The following is a 17,205-nucleotide window of genomic DNA, read 5'->3' as shown; positions in this document are numbered from 1 at the left end:
GAAAAAGAGGGAGGTCTCCGGCTGGTATTGGAGGTTTGGGCTAAAATAGTCGGGGACTTTGACCTTCTGGAGGAGCTGTGGGGACGACCTTCAGGCAGAGCTGTGGGGATGATGCTTGCCACACCTTCTGACGCAGGATTTATGGCAAGTGTCTATGCGTTTACTTTACTCTACAGTTAAACCTGCCTATCTGAGAAGGAATCACTTTTCTGTCTGCATAAAGCCTTCTGGTCCCCGGACAAGCTATCAAAACTGGTATGCTGTGAGAAGTCTGGCATGGAAAGAGCAGATGATATCCACCTCTTCCTGGAATTCCCAGAGATTCTGCTGGTCTGGCAGAGGATTTGTAAGGTAATCTGCCAGATATGTTGTGTAGAAATCAAGGTAAGCCTTGGATTAATTATATTTGGCAAAGTAGACCCTCTGTTGAAACCAAAAGAAGCGCTATGTTGGTGTTTTACTTGATTCTGCTGGCAAGGAGGTAGATATGTTGGAAGTGGGTATCAAAAGACGCTCCCACCCTGCTCGACTGGTTGTGTTCGGTGAAACAGGTGTGGAGCATGGACACTTCAGCGAGGTCTCTAAGAAGGCAAAGATTCTGGGGGGCCGCTTGTTGTCTGGATGGAGGGGAATACCATGATATCTTAAACTATCAGTGTCCTCTGATTTCACCAAACCTCAAACTATTGACTAGTTCGAAAATGGTTTGGGCTTCTTTTGGCAGATCTGTAAGACAAGCAAGCCCTCGCGAGACGGAAACTACTGCAATATATTGAGCTGAAGGTTTCAGGCCGGAGGTAAAGGAAATAAAGGTGAATGAACACAAAAAAAAAAAGAAAAGAAAAACAATATTATCATAGTTTCTTCCTCAAGAAGTTTCCTGAAGTGGCCACTGACGAGAAGGGTCAGGGGAATAAATATACAGTTTAATTAGGAATTTGTGAGAGAAATACCCAGGTATGTTGGAAGCTATTACACCACCCTGAAATCACAAAATCACCTCCAACAGGGCTAATAAACCACTAGCTAATTCAGATAGACAATTAGACTGCAGAAAAACAAAGGCATCTTCTTCTTTCTGAAATATCACAGAGACTAGAGGTATGGGCCTGTGATTGTTGTATTGTCTACTTTCCACAGAATATCAGAGTTTGTGTACTTCCCCCACACTCCCTCTGTGCACTACATTCCTTCCTAAACATTCACTAGCCACTGATATCCAGGATCAAAACTGCATCAACATGGGAGAGTTTTGAGAGCTGGGAAAGGAAGGGACAATACAAGGTGATCTCTCTCCGGGTTGCACCAATGGCTGAAAAATAACATCTTTCACATCCAGAAAAAGAACCAAGGTGCATGTGCTCTGGTTTAGACTCTATGGCTAAACTATTTTCTGATAATTGAAGATGGAAATAATCCATCTCTTTATCCAAGGTGACTGAACCTCCAGAACTATGACTGGCTTGCACGGTTTGACCTCAAAGACACTTTATATTTCAGTGTCTGCCCCCTGAGCTGCTTCAATACCTCTTGCAGGGGATACCACACTGAAATATGTTACCAAGCTCTTGAGGCCCATCTCAAAGACATGCTGTGTCAGTGGAAAAAAGTTCAAAAGGATTAGTTCTAAGGGTTTCTGGTGAACTTGAAGTCCTTCATTCCAAGGGTACCGCAGCACAGGTGGCGATTTTCCGCACGGGGTAATAAATGGGAGTGGAGGGCACATGTGGCTTGGGTGGGTGGGGTGGGGAGGATTAGTAAACAGAAGCAAACATTGGATGGATGACTGGGTCTCAAAATCAGTGGGTAACATTTACAGTGAATATGATCCTAGTAAATTATTGCAGTTCCTACACCAGACATGCTTTCTTGTGGAAGGATATGAACTAGACGAAAATGACTTGGGAGATTTAACCTTCAAGGAGATCATGTATGTCCTCTCTGGAAAGGTCAGACTTCATTCACTCGGTGTAATGTTCAAGGCTGATTGGAGGAACATTTTGATGAACATTACAGTTGATGTCAGGGGTTGAAAAGTGTGATGTCGGACACTTCAATGCATAAGTGTATTAAGGTTAGACAATGGAAAGGAACATTTATTGTTTAGATTTAATTACAAAATTCACTTGGTTGGAAAGGTGAACTAAGGTTGAGGAAGACACTCCTAGGTTCAAAGCAGAAGAGGTCTGCATAGGTCTGCGTGGGAGAATATGTAGTGTCAGAGTTCAAAGCAGAAGAGAGCTGCGCATAACTAGGTGGGAAAGAAGGTAGTGTCAGAGTTCAAAGCATAGAAGGTCCCCACAGGTCTAAGTGGGAGATAAGGTAGTGTCAGACTTCAAACCAGAAGAGGGCTTCACAGGTCTAAGTGGGAGTGTAGATAGTGTCAGAGTTCAAACCAGAAGAGGTCTGCACCGGTCTAAGTGGGAGGTCTAAGTGGGAGAGTAGGTAGGGTCAGAATTCAAAGCATAGAAGGTCCCCACAGGTCTAAGTGGGAGATAAGGTAGTGTCAGACTTCAAACCAGAAGAGGGCTGCACAGGTCTAAGTGGGAGTGTAGATAGTGTCAGAGTTCAAACCAGAAGAGGTCTGCACCGGTCTAAGTGGGAGGTCTAAGTGGGAGAGTTCAAAGCAGAAGAGGGCTGCACAGGTCTAGGTCGGAGAGTAGTTAGTGTCAGACATTGAGGGATGGTAGGACATGAGGTGTTATTTGCTTTCTACTGTGCTGAGGTTTTTCTCTTGTGTAATCTGATGCATATGAAAGATCAGGTTTGCTGGTTTAATTGAATTGAAGCAGAATCTGAGCTGGAAGAAACCCGGGCTTGCACAGAAAGCCAAAATATAGTTAATTAGAGGACACAATAGGGTAAGAAATTGTTCTGAAAGCAGTATCAATAGCTGAAGTCAAGTAGACCTGTGCAAACATTGAATTACACAGGCGAAATTGGTAAACTTCTCAAATCTTGCATTTCGTGAAATAATGAAATGTCTCCAAGTGATCTACCACACCATTTTGAGGTTTTTTTTTCCCACACACATATCTCATGTTGAAATGCCTCAAAAGATTCCAGCTTGGGCATAAAAAGTCTCTCCTTGACATGCTATTCTCGAACCAGTCTCCCTTGGTACCTCGCAAGACTTTATAAATGGCGGTAAAAAAAAAAGTGCCATGAGATACTGGCAAATCACATTTTGCTACGAAAGCAACATTTCATGTAATTTTGGGGGACTTTTTTGAAATTTTTCGGTTGATTAAAAATGTGTTTTCCCAGCCTTGTTATTAGGGGATATTTAGGAACGATTTAAGAAAAGTGGTGCAGCGTCCAATGCAGCACCGTTCTTCCTGTACCCCTGAGCGCCCCCCTAACGCCACCACGGGTGCACCATATTTACCATACTGTGCACCACGTCGGTAGTTCGGGAACTAGTGTCTACATTTTGGATGCTAGAGTGGCGCTTTGCAGGATTAGCGCCAAAAATGTTGACTCTAATCCTGAAAAGCACAATGTGGCCCATTGCAAACAGTGGTGTGCCTCCTTTTAACACCTGCTCTGTGCTCTGTCACTTAAAATGGCGCAAAGAAATATTTTACATTTCATTGTGCCATTTTTGCACCCCCCCCCTCTACAGGGGAATTCCCCCTTGGCATACATCATGCCTGGCGCAGGCATCACGTCGCGCAAGGGGTTACAAAGTGGCACAATGTATGCATTGCGCCACTTTGTTAATATGGCATGCCGTTTCCACAATATCGCCACATTAGCGGAAAAAAAAATGAAGCTATTGTTGCAATATATGGTGCTAGACCCTCTCAAATCTTGGCCATAGTTTTGTAACTTAGTGTGACAATAGAGTAGAAGGAGACATAGACGAGGGCGGAGACAGTGCCTTACCGTGTAGAGGTTGGGCCTCTCCTCCTTCAGATCATCATTGTATTGTATGATCGCCTTCAGGTGAGGCAGCTGGTCCTGAGCCTAAACTCGACACAAAAGGAAACCGAAACAACGCAATTATAACACATATGACCTATGATTCAGAAAACACCAAGATGAAGTCCCAAGCTCCTACTACTTGTCAGACTGAAACCCCCACTTTCAATTGTAAAATAATCTGTTTAACTCCAAACAACAAGGAGTACTTAAGGCTGTAGGTGAATTGGACAAATTCTATACTGATCAAAAGCGGGACAACTTGTCATGTCCTTGTCAATATGGATCATAAGCTACATTTGAAATCCACACTTGGGGTCAAATTTACAAGAATTTGACACAGGGCAGATCAGAAAGTAATCTTGCCGCCCTGCCCTGCATCCAAAGGAAAGGGCTGGAATGTGTTGTATCTAGCGATAAGGCACATTCCTGTCCCTTCCAACTGTAAAGGAGAAATACTCCCAGTACTAGTTGAGCAAAAAATTATGGGACTTGCCGCTATTAAATAGAACTGAAGAATTCCAAACAATAGAAAATTAAACCCCAAAAGTGGAGAATGCGCTGTATTGAGAATAGGATGCATATATGTAAATATCTTTTCCTACTTGCTCTTTTCCCTCTTGACGCAAAATTTGTTGTTGATGGGATGCTGCCCCCCCCTTTTCCAAATCCTGAGACACGTAAAAGACTTCAGTGAAAACATTTATAATCCAAAAAAAAGGTTGGATTTTTTTGTATGCAAAAAAGAACAGGTCATTAGTTAACGTTAACATTCTTTTGTTTTTAACATTTGCAAAATTCTCATTTGATATGATTTATTATTGTGGTATGTGGGATGGAAAGAAGTTTTTTTCATTGGGATTGTCACAGTGTGATATGTATATAATGATAAAAAGTGTTTATAACTACATTTCCCAAAATGCCCCACAATGGCAGATAATAGGAGAAAGTATAAATGGAGTGGTAAATGGATCACTCATTCACCGTGATCAAGACCTTTGGTGGTTGAAACGCGTTGTTGGAGTTTGAGTTTTTCATCTCTATTGGAAGAATAAATTCTTCAAACACAAGGTTCCTGTGTGTGCCGTGTTTGACCCTATGTCATTTGGTGGAGAAAGTATTTACAGGGCTAGCCCGTCCCTGAAACGAGCACCGACTTAATGGAGCGCACTTTGAAAGGGGCCATTTGGAGAAAAAAATATATATATACAAAACAGCTATCATCTTTCTCCAAAAATCATCAATGTTATGTTTTATAAACTGCATATGTCAGTAATTCGCATATTGCGATGTTTATTAATATTGATTACAATTAAAATGTTTAATCAACATTGAATTAAAAATTATGTCTGTGAGCCTTTCTTTTAGCACGGTTTTTTTATTGTATTTTTTCGTCGGAAAATGTTAACATTTCTTAAATAAAATGAACATGTTTCTGAGTTTTTGTTTTAACATTTTTCTTCCCTGAAAATGCAATTATTAAAACAGCCACAAGAGGGCCTTCCACTCCAGCTAAAGAGGATAGAGTCCCAGCTAAGAGTCCTTGAAAAAAGTATTGTAAGGTCTCCTGGGGCCATTGATTTAGTGACCCAGGAGACTTACTGTTTCTTTTTTTAATGTTGCTGGGGTGTGCTGGACTTCCTGCTGCTCCTCCCAACATTAAAATATAAAAAGCTTGTGTTGCCCCTCGCTATTCCAGAGGCACCACCAAGATCACAAAAATGTAAATAAAAAATAGGGCCCTTTCAGTGCATTATGTGGAGCTCCTTAGAAGGAGTAGCGAATTATACATGAGGGACTGGAGAACCGAGTGAGGTTATGCCAGGTCAGATGTCTGGGGGGCAATGACCCTTATTAGCCTTTTATCAGTGGATCCGGTGCATGCTTGGTCTAGACCAGAGGTCTTCAATCTGGGGGTCGCGACCCCAAGGGGGGCGTGGAGTCCTGGAATTGGGGTCGCGCATTCCCCCAGCGATTGTTAAAATGCCTCAGGTGAACTTTGATTTATTGATTCTCGTGTTTTGTGAAAGCGGCACAGACAGCTAAGGAGGCCTTCCTACCAGGGCTCCTGCTTCCTGAATGAAATGCAAATGTGCTCTGCGAGCTGATCTGCAAATGTAAAGAGTAATCTACAACTGTAAAGGATGCTTGGGAGCTGATAGAATCACAAAGCTTTGTGATGACAAACTTATTCTTTTTTAGGGGTAGTGCAAGGTCTTAAGAAGTGTGTGTGCTTTTAATTGGAGTTACACAGCACTTACTTCACCTGGAGGTGTTGAAGGGGCAGCTGTTTAAAAAAAAGGTATTACATATGCTCTGGTATTACTTAAAACTACTATCTTACATATTCACAGTGCTTTCTGCCACAGGCTGTAAACTTGTGGCACTAAAAATACACAAGTCACTGTTCTCCACTGCACCAACCAGGATTTAATTCTTTCTCTCTCCGGTTACACACAGACCTCTGCGGTGCATTAACTAATAGAGGTTTCATAATGCACTACAGTGCATGTCCCACTGAATAACAACTTTATTTTATTTATTTTTCATTTAAGCTGGCTGTTATTTTATATGTAGCTACCTGACGGTGAAAGACTTCAAAACCGTAGAGAATATTTTGGGTTTATTTGTGAGAGGCTTGGGCTGCTGGAGCATCACTTTCTTTGACGCTCCAGCGGCGCAAGCCGCTCAATCATACCTATGAGGTGACACACAGCCTCCCTGAGTGGCTTCGAACGGCCTTGTAGATACGGAGTAAGGTAAAGCAGTGCAAGCCGCTGCATTGCCTTACTTTGCGTCAGGGAGGCGTTCCATGGGCGTTGTGGTGGGTGTTCCCATGCAACACAGATGGATTTTGACACTGACGCTGCCCCAGATTTACAAAATCACGTAAACTGGAGCAGTGCCAAAACCTTGCGCCTCCCCAGAGCTCGCATCATGAGGAGAAATGTTTTAATTTCTCCTAGTGTTTCCTCTTTCCATGTGTGTTGCGTTCTGCTGCACATATAGAAAGACAAAAACGCCTCTCTGGATTGCTTTTGTGCAGGAATGTGCCCCTTCCAGCAGAAGAACAATCCTGCTATTTGTGCACCAGCGCAGGGCGAAGGGACAGTGATGCACTGTATTCCATTCCTGCCCTTTTATATTGGCGTAGGGCAGTGTAGCAAGAAGACTTGTGGCACTGTCCTACGCCAATTCCTCATAAACGCCCCCACACTCACTGAGCTTTGGTTTGCTAAATACTGCTTAATATTAATATCATTTACTCACCGTTAAAATGATTTGCTGTGGGGAATAGGGAGATTTATTATTGTTGATGATGAGGAGTACCAGGTTCTAGAAATGTTTGCAGGAGGGGGTCCTTATACTTAAAAATCTTTTAGAGGGGATCCTGGCATCAAAAAGTTTGAAGACCTCTGGTTTAGACATTGAAGACGCACCTCTCTGTGTTTGAAGAAGTTACAGACTCAAGCACCTGGGGGAGCAGTGTCAAAAATTGTGATAAGAACACCTTTGAGACTGAAAGTATCACACAATTAGGTTAGGTAATGTGTCCTACGTGCAGTTAAGACAAGGGGGTGCTCTCCCCTAACAAGCTCTAGATACACCTTTTAAGACCTGCTGCCAGACTCCACGAGAGGAAGATGGAGACAGAATACTGAGTTTAAGAAGTGCTTTCTAGAATGAGATTTGAAACTGGTGTGTTTGAACCAGAGTCCATTCCAGTTGAGGCTGAATACGGGCAGAGGTCATGATTATGACAGTGCTGCATATTGACCTCGGTCTAGCAGGGGTTTCAAGTGAATGCACCAAAGTGTGGCCATCACAGTACAGAGGTTAACTGTTTTTGGGTTTGGGATGGTAGCATCAGTGAGAGCAGGCAGAAGCCGAAGGGACCACTGCCAACGCTCACTGAATTTTTTGGAATTGAAAACTTCTTTTTAAAGCAGTGCTATTTCTTTTAAGGACATCAGGCGGTCGTAAAAAAAAAAAAAAAAGGTTTCAGATTTGAAAAGCAATTACAGGAATGTTGCTCTGCTGACCCTTAAAAGATCCCATCTCTCTGATTGTAGCCAATCGTAGTGAGTCATAAATTGCGACCTGCCTAAGTAATATTGATTAGGCAGGTTGGTATGTGACCCACTACAATCCGGTTTATTGTGAACCTACCTATTAGTATATAGGTTGGGTCACAAAATATTATACAGATCACATTAAGTAGAGTTGTAATTTGTGACCAATTTTGTGTCAGTATCTTAGTATATCTAGCCATGAAATCTCTATTCTCATTTTTATGTCCTATTTCTCTTCTTTTCTATCTTGATTTTCTTCATAGTCTGTTGCCCCTGTCCAACCTATTTTAACTCTTCTTTCTGACTTCCTTTCCATCAGCCTCCCATTTCCCATATCACCCTTTCTTTGTTTCTCTCTGCTGGCTCACTTTAATCTTTGTAATCTACTGTACCCAAAGAGAGGACTGTCTTCAAAGCATTATGAAGGAGATATTGTTTCTACCTCCTGATGCAGAAAGCCCTGCTTGTTTTTTGTCCTTCAACTACAAATTCAGATAGATGTTTCAAGAATGAAAATAGTAAACATTGCTGGGAAATGAAAGGTATTCTATTCTGTAATATGCTTGTATGTTCCCAAGACTGAAGATTATAGTAATATTGGCAGAAACTGGGTTATTAATTGGGAGGAAGGTACCTCTACCAACTTTATAAACACAATCCAGTTAGACTAAAACGCATTTCTTAGAGTCCTCCTGCTTAACCCCTGAGTAGATGAGGCGCAAGCAGCAAACTGCCCAGAGAAATGCATGTTAAGTTCAGCAATTGTAATGTCAAGAAAACAACATCATAAAATTCTTAAAACAATTCATAAAATTAAAGAAAAATATAATAGACACAAAGACACTAATACAGTCACAAGTGGTTCAAGGGAACTAAGTATATGATTTTCTAAAATGTTAAAATCTTAAGGCAAAACGCTCCTTGAAAAATTAAAGCATTAATACATGTACCAGTTTGCATTTGACCCGCACGTAGCTGTGATTTCACTCGCTCAAATTAATCCAGCAGGTCAAGATTCAAGATTTATGCTGGCTAGAGTCCCTTAAAGTTGGATGAGTTGTTGTAGAGCTCCTGTTAAAGCTATTGGTCTCGGAGCTAAAGGCTCAGAGCAAAATCTGGATTGCACAGTGTCTGAGGTTGCTTCTAAGGTGAGACAGGTTTGATGCCTCGCCATAGTCCAAGATTTTCCTTCAGACCTAGGGCCTGATTTAGATCTTGGCAGAGGGGTTACTCTGTCACAACAGTGACGAATATCCCCTCCACCAAAATCTAAATCAAGCCCATAGCTACTCCTTTGATTCTCAAAATCCACCAGCAGGGTAAGGGTGGAAGCTGTAGTTGTAAATGGCTCCAAGAGGCCAGAACATTTACCCCAAAGTTCAGCTAAACCAATGAGGTCCTCAGGGCAGGTTGCAGGCACTTGCAGGTGTGTGCAGTGTCCAGTGTTCTGTGGTCAACTAGGTGCTCCTAGAGTCAGTGGCCCTTCTGCTTAGCAGGAACTCCGTTGCATTGTCCGGGTGCAACCAGGTATCAAGAGTCCTTGGATCCTTTTTTCCTGCAGAGTCTTGTTTCTTTAGGTGTTTTTCCTTAGGCCCAATAATGTTCTAAGAATTTGGAAGAGAGGTGTCAGTCTTATCCCCAACACTGTCCATGTTACTGAAGAATTTCCTCAATCAGCCATCCCTACTCTCTAGCCCTATTCCCACCTAATTCAAAGTAAATTCTGAGAACCCCTGAATTCAAGATGGCTAACTTGTACAACCATTAGGAGAGGTTCTAGCTCTCCCCTAACCACACCCCTGTTTAGATTAGAAGCCCTCTCCTCTGTCAGACTCAAAAATAGTTTACCTTCTTGCTGAGGTTGTCATAGAGTCTGGAATGGCCCTAGCAATGAACAGGAGCAGAACCTGCCATCTTCGTTTGTTCTAAAGGCAGGTAACACCTCCATTACCACCTCTTTGTGAGGTGAGGGATGATAAGGGCGATCTCCCTGAGAAATCTCACCACTGGCCTCCAGATTAAATGAAAGGAAGGTCTGAGGTAATGCAGAGGTATGTAAGAGTGGAAAAAGCAAACAAGCTGCGGAGAACAACTGTCAAAATATATAGGCCAAAATAGAAAGAAAGCATTAACAAACCACAATCCTAACACAATAACTCTTACTAGAACTCAGAAGAAAAGACTAACAAATCTCCAGACTTAAGAATAGTAACAAGAACATGGATAGCAGAAACAAAGAAATGATGTACAGGGTTCAAAAAAGTAACTGAAATGGTTCTTTGAACGTTGAAATACATTGAGGTTCATACTTCGAGGCCTTTATATTGGAAATCAGTCCTGGCACATCTTTCAGTGACACAAAAGGTGTTGGGAAGAGTGTTTGCAATTAATCTAACCATTGGCAATCGGTCAGGGTAGAATCCCAACCCATTCCCCTTTTCACTCATAATGCTACCTCAGTTTGGACCTGTCCATATGCAAATCAGCATTCATCCTGCTCCTTATGTGAACAGTCCAGCCCGAACGGCCAGGCCAGGACCTCACCCAACCGGAACACAAGCAGCCTAGGGCCAGTTTCACCCTGATAAGGGCTCTTCAGTCAGGTGTACCTTGGTTCAAGGGACACAGTGATCACAAGGTCCACATCTGGACATACTCTTGCTACTTAGAGTGGTACATCAAACACATAAAAGATGATGGAAGGAATACGTGGATCCAAACTGAGGTAGCATGGTGAGCAAAAAAACAATGGGTTGGGATGCTACCTGAGTGATTGCCAGTGTTTAGACAAATTGCAACCATTTCTCCCATCACACTGTGTGTGTTTACATTTTCCAATGACCCATGAAACAAAATAGCACCATCATATATTTGCAAAACAAATGGAATTACTTTATACTTCCGGTTACTGAGAACCCTGTTGTTTTTTCCTCCAACACTAGATGTTTCAAACCTTAGAAATATGCCAGATGTAAACCTCTATCCCCAAAGTTTTCAATTGTTGTCAGTGTTTTTAGGAAGTTTGTGGGATCCCTGGATAGTGCAGCTCAAGGCACTGTTCTCATACTTTTAGTCCTTCTTGAATTCGGTACTTTCTTGTTTGGTGAGGCATAACAATTTGTCATCACCAAGTCAAAAGAAGAAATGCCAAAGCTGTCCTCCATCCTGCCATCTGTTTGTGTCACCTTTCCAGCTGCCTAATCCCTTTTAAATAACCAGCTGTTGACAATGCTCCTGCCTTCCTGAGCCCAAAGGCCACTCCATTGTCCTTTGGCAGCAGGGGTGTTAACTACTGAGAAGAAATGTGTAATGAGCTGAGGGGGTACTATGTCGTGAACCACACTTTTCAGGGTTATACCTACCTTAGGGCACAAGTTATAGTTACTTGAAATATAACTTAACCTAAAGCTGCACTGCACATTGAATGCTCATGGTTACGGGAAGGTGATCTTGGAGTGACCATGCTGAAGGTCACAGAGTCTACCCGCGACTACTTTGAGTCGTAGATATCATTGTGAGACGTGTAGAAGGAAGGAGAGAGAATGAGAGAACATCTCACCTGTAGAATTTTCTTCAGTTGGTAGTCATCTTCCACCACAAGGATGTTGGCTTCACTGTTGCTGGCCACGTACTGACAGGCGTCCGCCGAGCTTGTGGTGTAAATTCCAGCAGGAATACCACTGCAAACAAGGGGGGGGTAGAGTTTGAAATCCATGTCTTTGGGCTAACAATATGGTTACGTGTAGCATGAAAGACAAATGCTGCAGGGGTGATTCCCGAGGCCTCTTTAACAGTCCAGTCACAAGCTGGAACGAAACAGCTGGCTGGCGAAGAGGGTGTTCACTCTCACCCTGTGATGGCATAAGGGCAGCAGCAAAGGTGGCAGCAGATAACTATTTACGAGTGGAACGGCGCAGTTTTGGCTTCACCCCTACATGTTACAGAAGCGATACGAATGTGTAATGGACATCATATACTCTCCGTGCCTTAACATGAATTTAAAGTGAAGCATCAAAATGCATTATTGGAGGTGTATTCACGGTAGACACTAGAATTCTGTATATGTGTTGTGTTCTAATGCTTAACTTTAACCTGACGATTTGTAGTTCTTATTCACATTTACACTTGTATTTCAGCACACTGCACTTATTAAAAACACATTGCATATGTAATCATTACATAATTTATTCACGTTTTGCATTTATTCTGACATTATTTCTGCACCTATAACTGTGTAATTGTGCACATTGACAATTTACTAATGTTAGCTCAACTAGGCCTTTATTTTAACATGAGATTTATTTTCCGTGCTCTGCATGTTTCTTCTTTTGCAGGTGCGCATTTGTGATTTCTTAGTTAGAGAAAGGAGTATTTTGTATTAAAAATAGAGAGGCCTCAGAAGATAAATCTTGGCAAGAACAGGACGATTTAATGAGCCGAAAAAGTCTCCTATTCATTGCGTATCAGAAGCAAAGGTGCTCAATGTTAACTTGGTTGTTCAAGTTCTGTTGGATGGGAAAGTGAACGAAAGTTGCAGATGCACCTTTTGGGAACGAAATAATTGTGTTTTTGGTGACAGGTTTAGCGATATGAATGCTCCTGGTGCTTTCCACTTTGTTAGTGTTCACCTTGTTAGAGTTGCAGCTGATTCAAAGGTACTGACCTCTCCACGTTTCCTTGCACTTTTACTAAGTAGCTTTTATGCTATCTCTGATTTCCCTTTTTTGAAGACTTTTACTGGAGTCTTCGTGATGCTGACACCTACCTTGCTTCATTCCTGAATCCCTTGAGACTCTTTTCTGTTTTTTCCCTTTTAGTTTAGAACCTGAATTAGATGACCTCAGGTTTGTTCCTCATTCCAGATTCCATTAAGGAATGCCAATTTCTATTTCCCAGAATGTGTATTGTTGTGACTGTAATCTCTGTATGCTTTACGCCATTGAGACTGAATTTATTCCAGCCTTTCAGCATACTGGTTCTGAATTTGTACCTTTAATACCTAATTCTGATTTGTACTTATATTGGATTGATTACTGATTTTGTAATAAACCTACTAAACTTTACATAGTGGTTCCTTGTCCTAATTGCAGTGCCAACTGGGCTTCACAAAGTTATATTTTAGATCTGTGACTACAGCCAAGATCCGTCCGATCAAGACTGCACTCCACTTCCATGCGCACTCCTGCATCAGCGACCCTATGGGCGTGTGCCCCATCCTGCCCCACTGCCGCCTCACACACTCACTGCCGTGCAGAGAGCTGCACTAGCACAAGAACTCCCAGCCCCTGAGATGAGCAACCACAAAGCTCCTTAAAGTGGCATCTTCTCCTGGGCTGCCTCTGATTAGGATAGTGGTCCTAATGCTGACTCGTCTACCATCGCAACGTATACTACTCTTCCTGCACCTGCACGTAGACCCACTAAAGCACTACACCTACCTTTAATACGAGAACTTCTTCATATATCTTCAAAGACTTTGGGTGTTTGGGGTTCAGGCAATTAGAGAGACTGATGAATCTACATTACGAGGATCCTTAGTGGTTGGAGGACCATAGTGCTTGTCCACTGGTATCAGGAAGGACTCCCAAGGGGGTACGCTGATAACAGGAGGGGGAGGAGGGTCTGTGAGGGCAGATCCGCACAGGATAGGACTGAGAGAATCAACTCTTGAGGGCCTGATTTACATTCCAGCGGACGGGCTACTCCGTCACCATGGTGACAGATATCTTGTGTGCCGAAGCCTAAATTCTACTATGACCTATGGGATTTATATTTCGGCAGGTGGAATATTCGTCACTGTTGTGACAGAGTAACCCATCCGCTGAAATATTAATCAGGTCCTGAGTGTCGCTGTGTTACAAAGTTTGAATATTTCGTCTTCAACACATTTCATCTCCCACTCAATTTTAGTTCCTTGTTTCTTCTATTTGAGTTTTTGAGAGAGGTCTTTTGTGATTTCTATTTCTTGTTGTTTCGCTTTGCTTTGCTTGCTATTTTGTCATCTATCTTGTGAAGGGTTTATTTATGACTTACTGCATTTTCTTCCTTTAGGGCGCCATTTTCCTTGTCTACCATACATTATTAGGGTAAGAATTTTTGTGGTGCCATATCTGGAGTCTCCACATTGCCCATGCAAGGACAGTGGAGAACAGTGCTGTGACAGCTGGAAAAGGTCACCCTCATCATCCTTTCTCCTTGAAGAAGGATAATGTAAGAGAAAAGGCACGAAAACCGACCTCCTCTGCACCACATCCGTGCCCCTGAAAAGCATTACACACTGCCTCAGCTCTTCAAGGGCCCTAATAAATTCAACCACATCACCCCTACATTGAAGCAAGTTAATTTCTTCCATCTTTAGGCCCACACCAAATTCACAAATAGTGGCACCACCAACCAGGCCAACAGAAATTGCATCCCGGCAGTCGTGGCCAAGAAGCAAACCACCTGGGGCGGGGGGAGTCTTCCGTACACCAGGAACAGGACATCAACATTCTGAGGAGGGAGAAAGGAGTGAGGAAGAAAACAGAAGGCAGAACTGGACAACCAGAATCTGGAACAACATTTCCATCACCCTCAGACCTGCCCCACTCTACTGCAATTCAGAAAGAAATAGGAGCTATTATCTCTTCAAAGAGACACTTGGGGCCAGATGTATCAAAAAAGCATTTTGCAAATCGGTAATAGGGAATTTTAAGAAATCGCTATTTCTGATTCGCAAAATGCTATGTATCATATTTGCGATTCGGTAATAGCGATGTCTTAAAAATTGCAAATGCTATTACCGAATCGCAAATAGTGATACCGGCCCCATTCGCACCTATGGGCCTGTAGTCCCATATTTGCGAATTTTTTGCATTTCCCAAATAGCCAATTCCTAACTGGAATTCGCAATTTTGGAAATGCAAAACCCCAGGGTGCTGGGGGCCTAAGGCCCCCTCTGCTGCACCCCAAAAGGTTTTTGGGGACATGTAAGGTGCACACATGGCAAAGGGACATGTGTGCGTTACATGTCAATTTAAAAAATGCATTTTTAAAGCATTTTTAAAGTTCGCACATGGTTACCACCAAATTTTACTTGGTGGTAATTGCGATTCCTTAATGCCAAGTTCACATTAAAGAATTGCTTGATACATGTGGTTTAGAAATCGCAATAAGGATTCCTTATTTGCGATTTCTTATTTAGGGAATCGCACTTTGCGATTCTCTAAACGGGCTTGCAAATTTAAGGAATTGCTATTTTAGCGATTCCTTAAATTTGCGTTGCGGATGCCTTTCATAAATACTGAAAGGCATTTTTGCATTTGCAAACGGGCATTCACACCGTTTGCGAATGCAAAAAGGCTTGATACATGAGCCCTTGGTCTCCCGCCTGGAGTTTAGTGCTCATTCTTCCTCCCCTTCCACTTACCCGGCCATTATGGCTCCAATGTGGCCGATGAACCACTCTGGAGAGTTAGAGCCCAGTATCCCAACGCCGTGGAAGCGCTCCAGACCAAGCTGCAAGGATGAGATTCAGAGAGCCTTGATGAGTACCAGCTTTACTGCCATGGTCCTTTAGTACAGCACTTAGTAGAGTTAAGGTGCCAAACATCACCAACACCTTTTACGAGCATTTATTTAATATTGGTAGGGCATTCAATCCTTTCCAACTCATTAGTAAACTAATTAGCAGCCAATAAAAATGAACCAAATTGGAGCATGTTATTACTTTTTTTAAAGTGATACAAACATTACACAAAGGGCCTGATTTAGAGTTTGGCAGATGGGGTTATTCCATCAGAAACATGACAGATATCCTGTCTTACTATCCCATCATATGCTATTGGAATCGTAATACGGCGGATGAGATATCTGTCATGTTTGTTACAGAGTAACCCATCCACCAAACTCTAAATCAGGCCTCAAGTTTTGCCAAAGTGATACAGAGATCACATTTACCGCCTTTAGTATCCTTAATCGATCACATGCACAGTCACCAACATGCATTAACCGCATATCATTACTAAACCCCTGTAGCTAGTTTTAACAGGTTAGTTAGGTCTACATGGGAGAGGTCAGAGCTGTGTGGAAGGGGAAAGGAAGCAGAAGAAGGAACGCTGTAAATGATGGACCTGTGATTTGTTTTATAAGATCTAGGAAGATTCCTAGGTGATAGCAAATGGTGAAAATCTAGGTAGGATTCAATGAGATTAAAAGGTCTCTTTCAACAACCCAAGCCAGTTGCAAAACTAAAAATGTGGAAAACGGCAAAGGTAAAAAAACACATAACTGCACTAATAAATGTGTTACATTAGTTAGTCATTCATGATATAGAACACAGTGGATGTGTTTAAAATTCTTTATTGGTTAATGGTTCTTTCCATATGTGGAAACAGGCAGCAAAACTTTGGGCCAGATGTAGCAATGTCCGATTTTACGAATCGGAAATTGCGAGTTGGTGCGACTCGCAATTTCCGAGTCGCAAAATCGGATGCAGAACGGTGTCTCAGACACCGTCTGCGAATCGCTATGGGGTCGCAAAGACCCACCTCATTAATATTAATGAGGTGGGTCGCATTTTGCGACCCCATAGCAATTCCCTGCACTCACAGGGATGGTGGCCTGCTGGAGACAGCAAACCTCCATGTCTGTGACTGCTTTTTAAATAAAGCAGTTTTTTTTTTTTTGATTTGCAGCCCGTTTTCCTTAAAGGAAAACGAGTTGCAATACAAAAAAAATAACAAAACCATTTGGTTTCGTTTTTTCAGAGTAGGCACTGGACCACTGCCTGCTCTGAGAAAACATTTTTGGCAACATTCATAAAGGGGAAGGGGTCCCTTGAGGACCCCTTCCCTTTTGCGAATGGGACACCACCACTGTGACACTGGTGGTAACTGAGAATTGCGGTGTGAGTCGCAAATAGGAAGGGGACACCCAATCCTATTCGCGAGTCGCATTCACATTTTGCGAGTCAGTACCGACTCGCAAAATGTGAATGAGCATTGCGATGCGCATTTTGCATGGCGCAAACTGCAATTTTCGCAGTTTGCGCCATGCAAAACGCTACCTACATCTGGCCCTGAGTTTGCTGTAGTTTACAAAGTTTAGCGATTGTTTTCTGTCTACAATCACCAAATTTTTTATTTTTACCTCACTTGGGACCACATAATTCTCTTCCACAATCACTTTTTTAACTAAGACCCTTCTCTGGAGACACAATAGTGTAAAA

General features: G+C 42.4%; 1 protein-coding gene across 4 annotated transcripts in view; it reads right to left on the bottom strand.

Annotated features, from left to right (window-relative positions):
* The window catches only part of LOC138251810 (long-chain-fatty-acid--CoA ligase ACSBG2-like), a 152,839-nt gene that overhangs the window by 119,873 nt on the left and 15,761 nt on the right, over positions 1–17,205 (bottom strand). For 3 of the 4 annotated variants that reach the window (XM_069205684.1, XM_069205680.1, XM_069205681.1), the window contains exons 3-5: positions 15,406–15,494; positions 11,557–11,677; positions 3,889–3,969 (exon numbers count right to left, since the gene is read on the bottom strand). In XM_069205684.1, the coding sequence (XP_069061785.1) occupies positions 3,889–3,969; positions 11,557–11,677; positions 15,406–15,494 (291 nt within the window). The remainder of the gene's footprint in view (positions 1–3,888; positions 3,970–11,556; positions 11,678–15,405; positions 15,495–17,205) is intronic. The other variant, XM_069205683.1, reaches the window with a different exon arrangement.

This window comes from Pleurodeles waltl, chromosome 1_2, assembly GCF_031143425.1.
Source record: "Pleurodeles waltl isolate 20211129_DDA chromosome 1_2, aPleWal1.hap1.20221129, whole genome shotgun sequence".
NCBI classification, from domain to species: domain Eukaryota; kingdom Metazoa; phylum Chordata; class Amphibia; order Caudata; family Salamandridae; genus Pleurodeles; species Pleurodeles waltl.
Note: the sequence above shows the minus strand (reverse complement) of the source record. Positions and strands in the feature narration are given on the sequence as shown.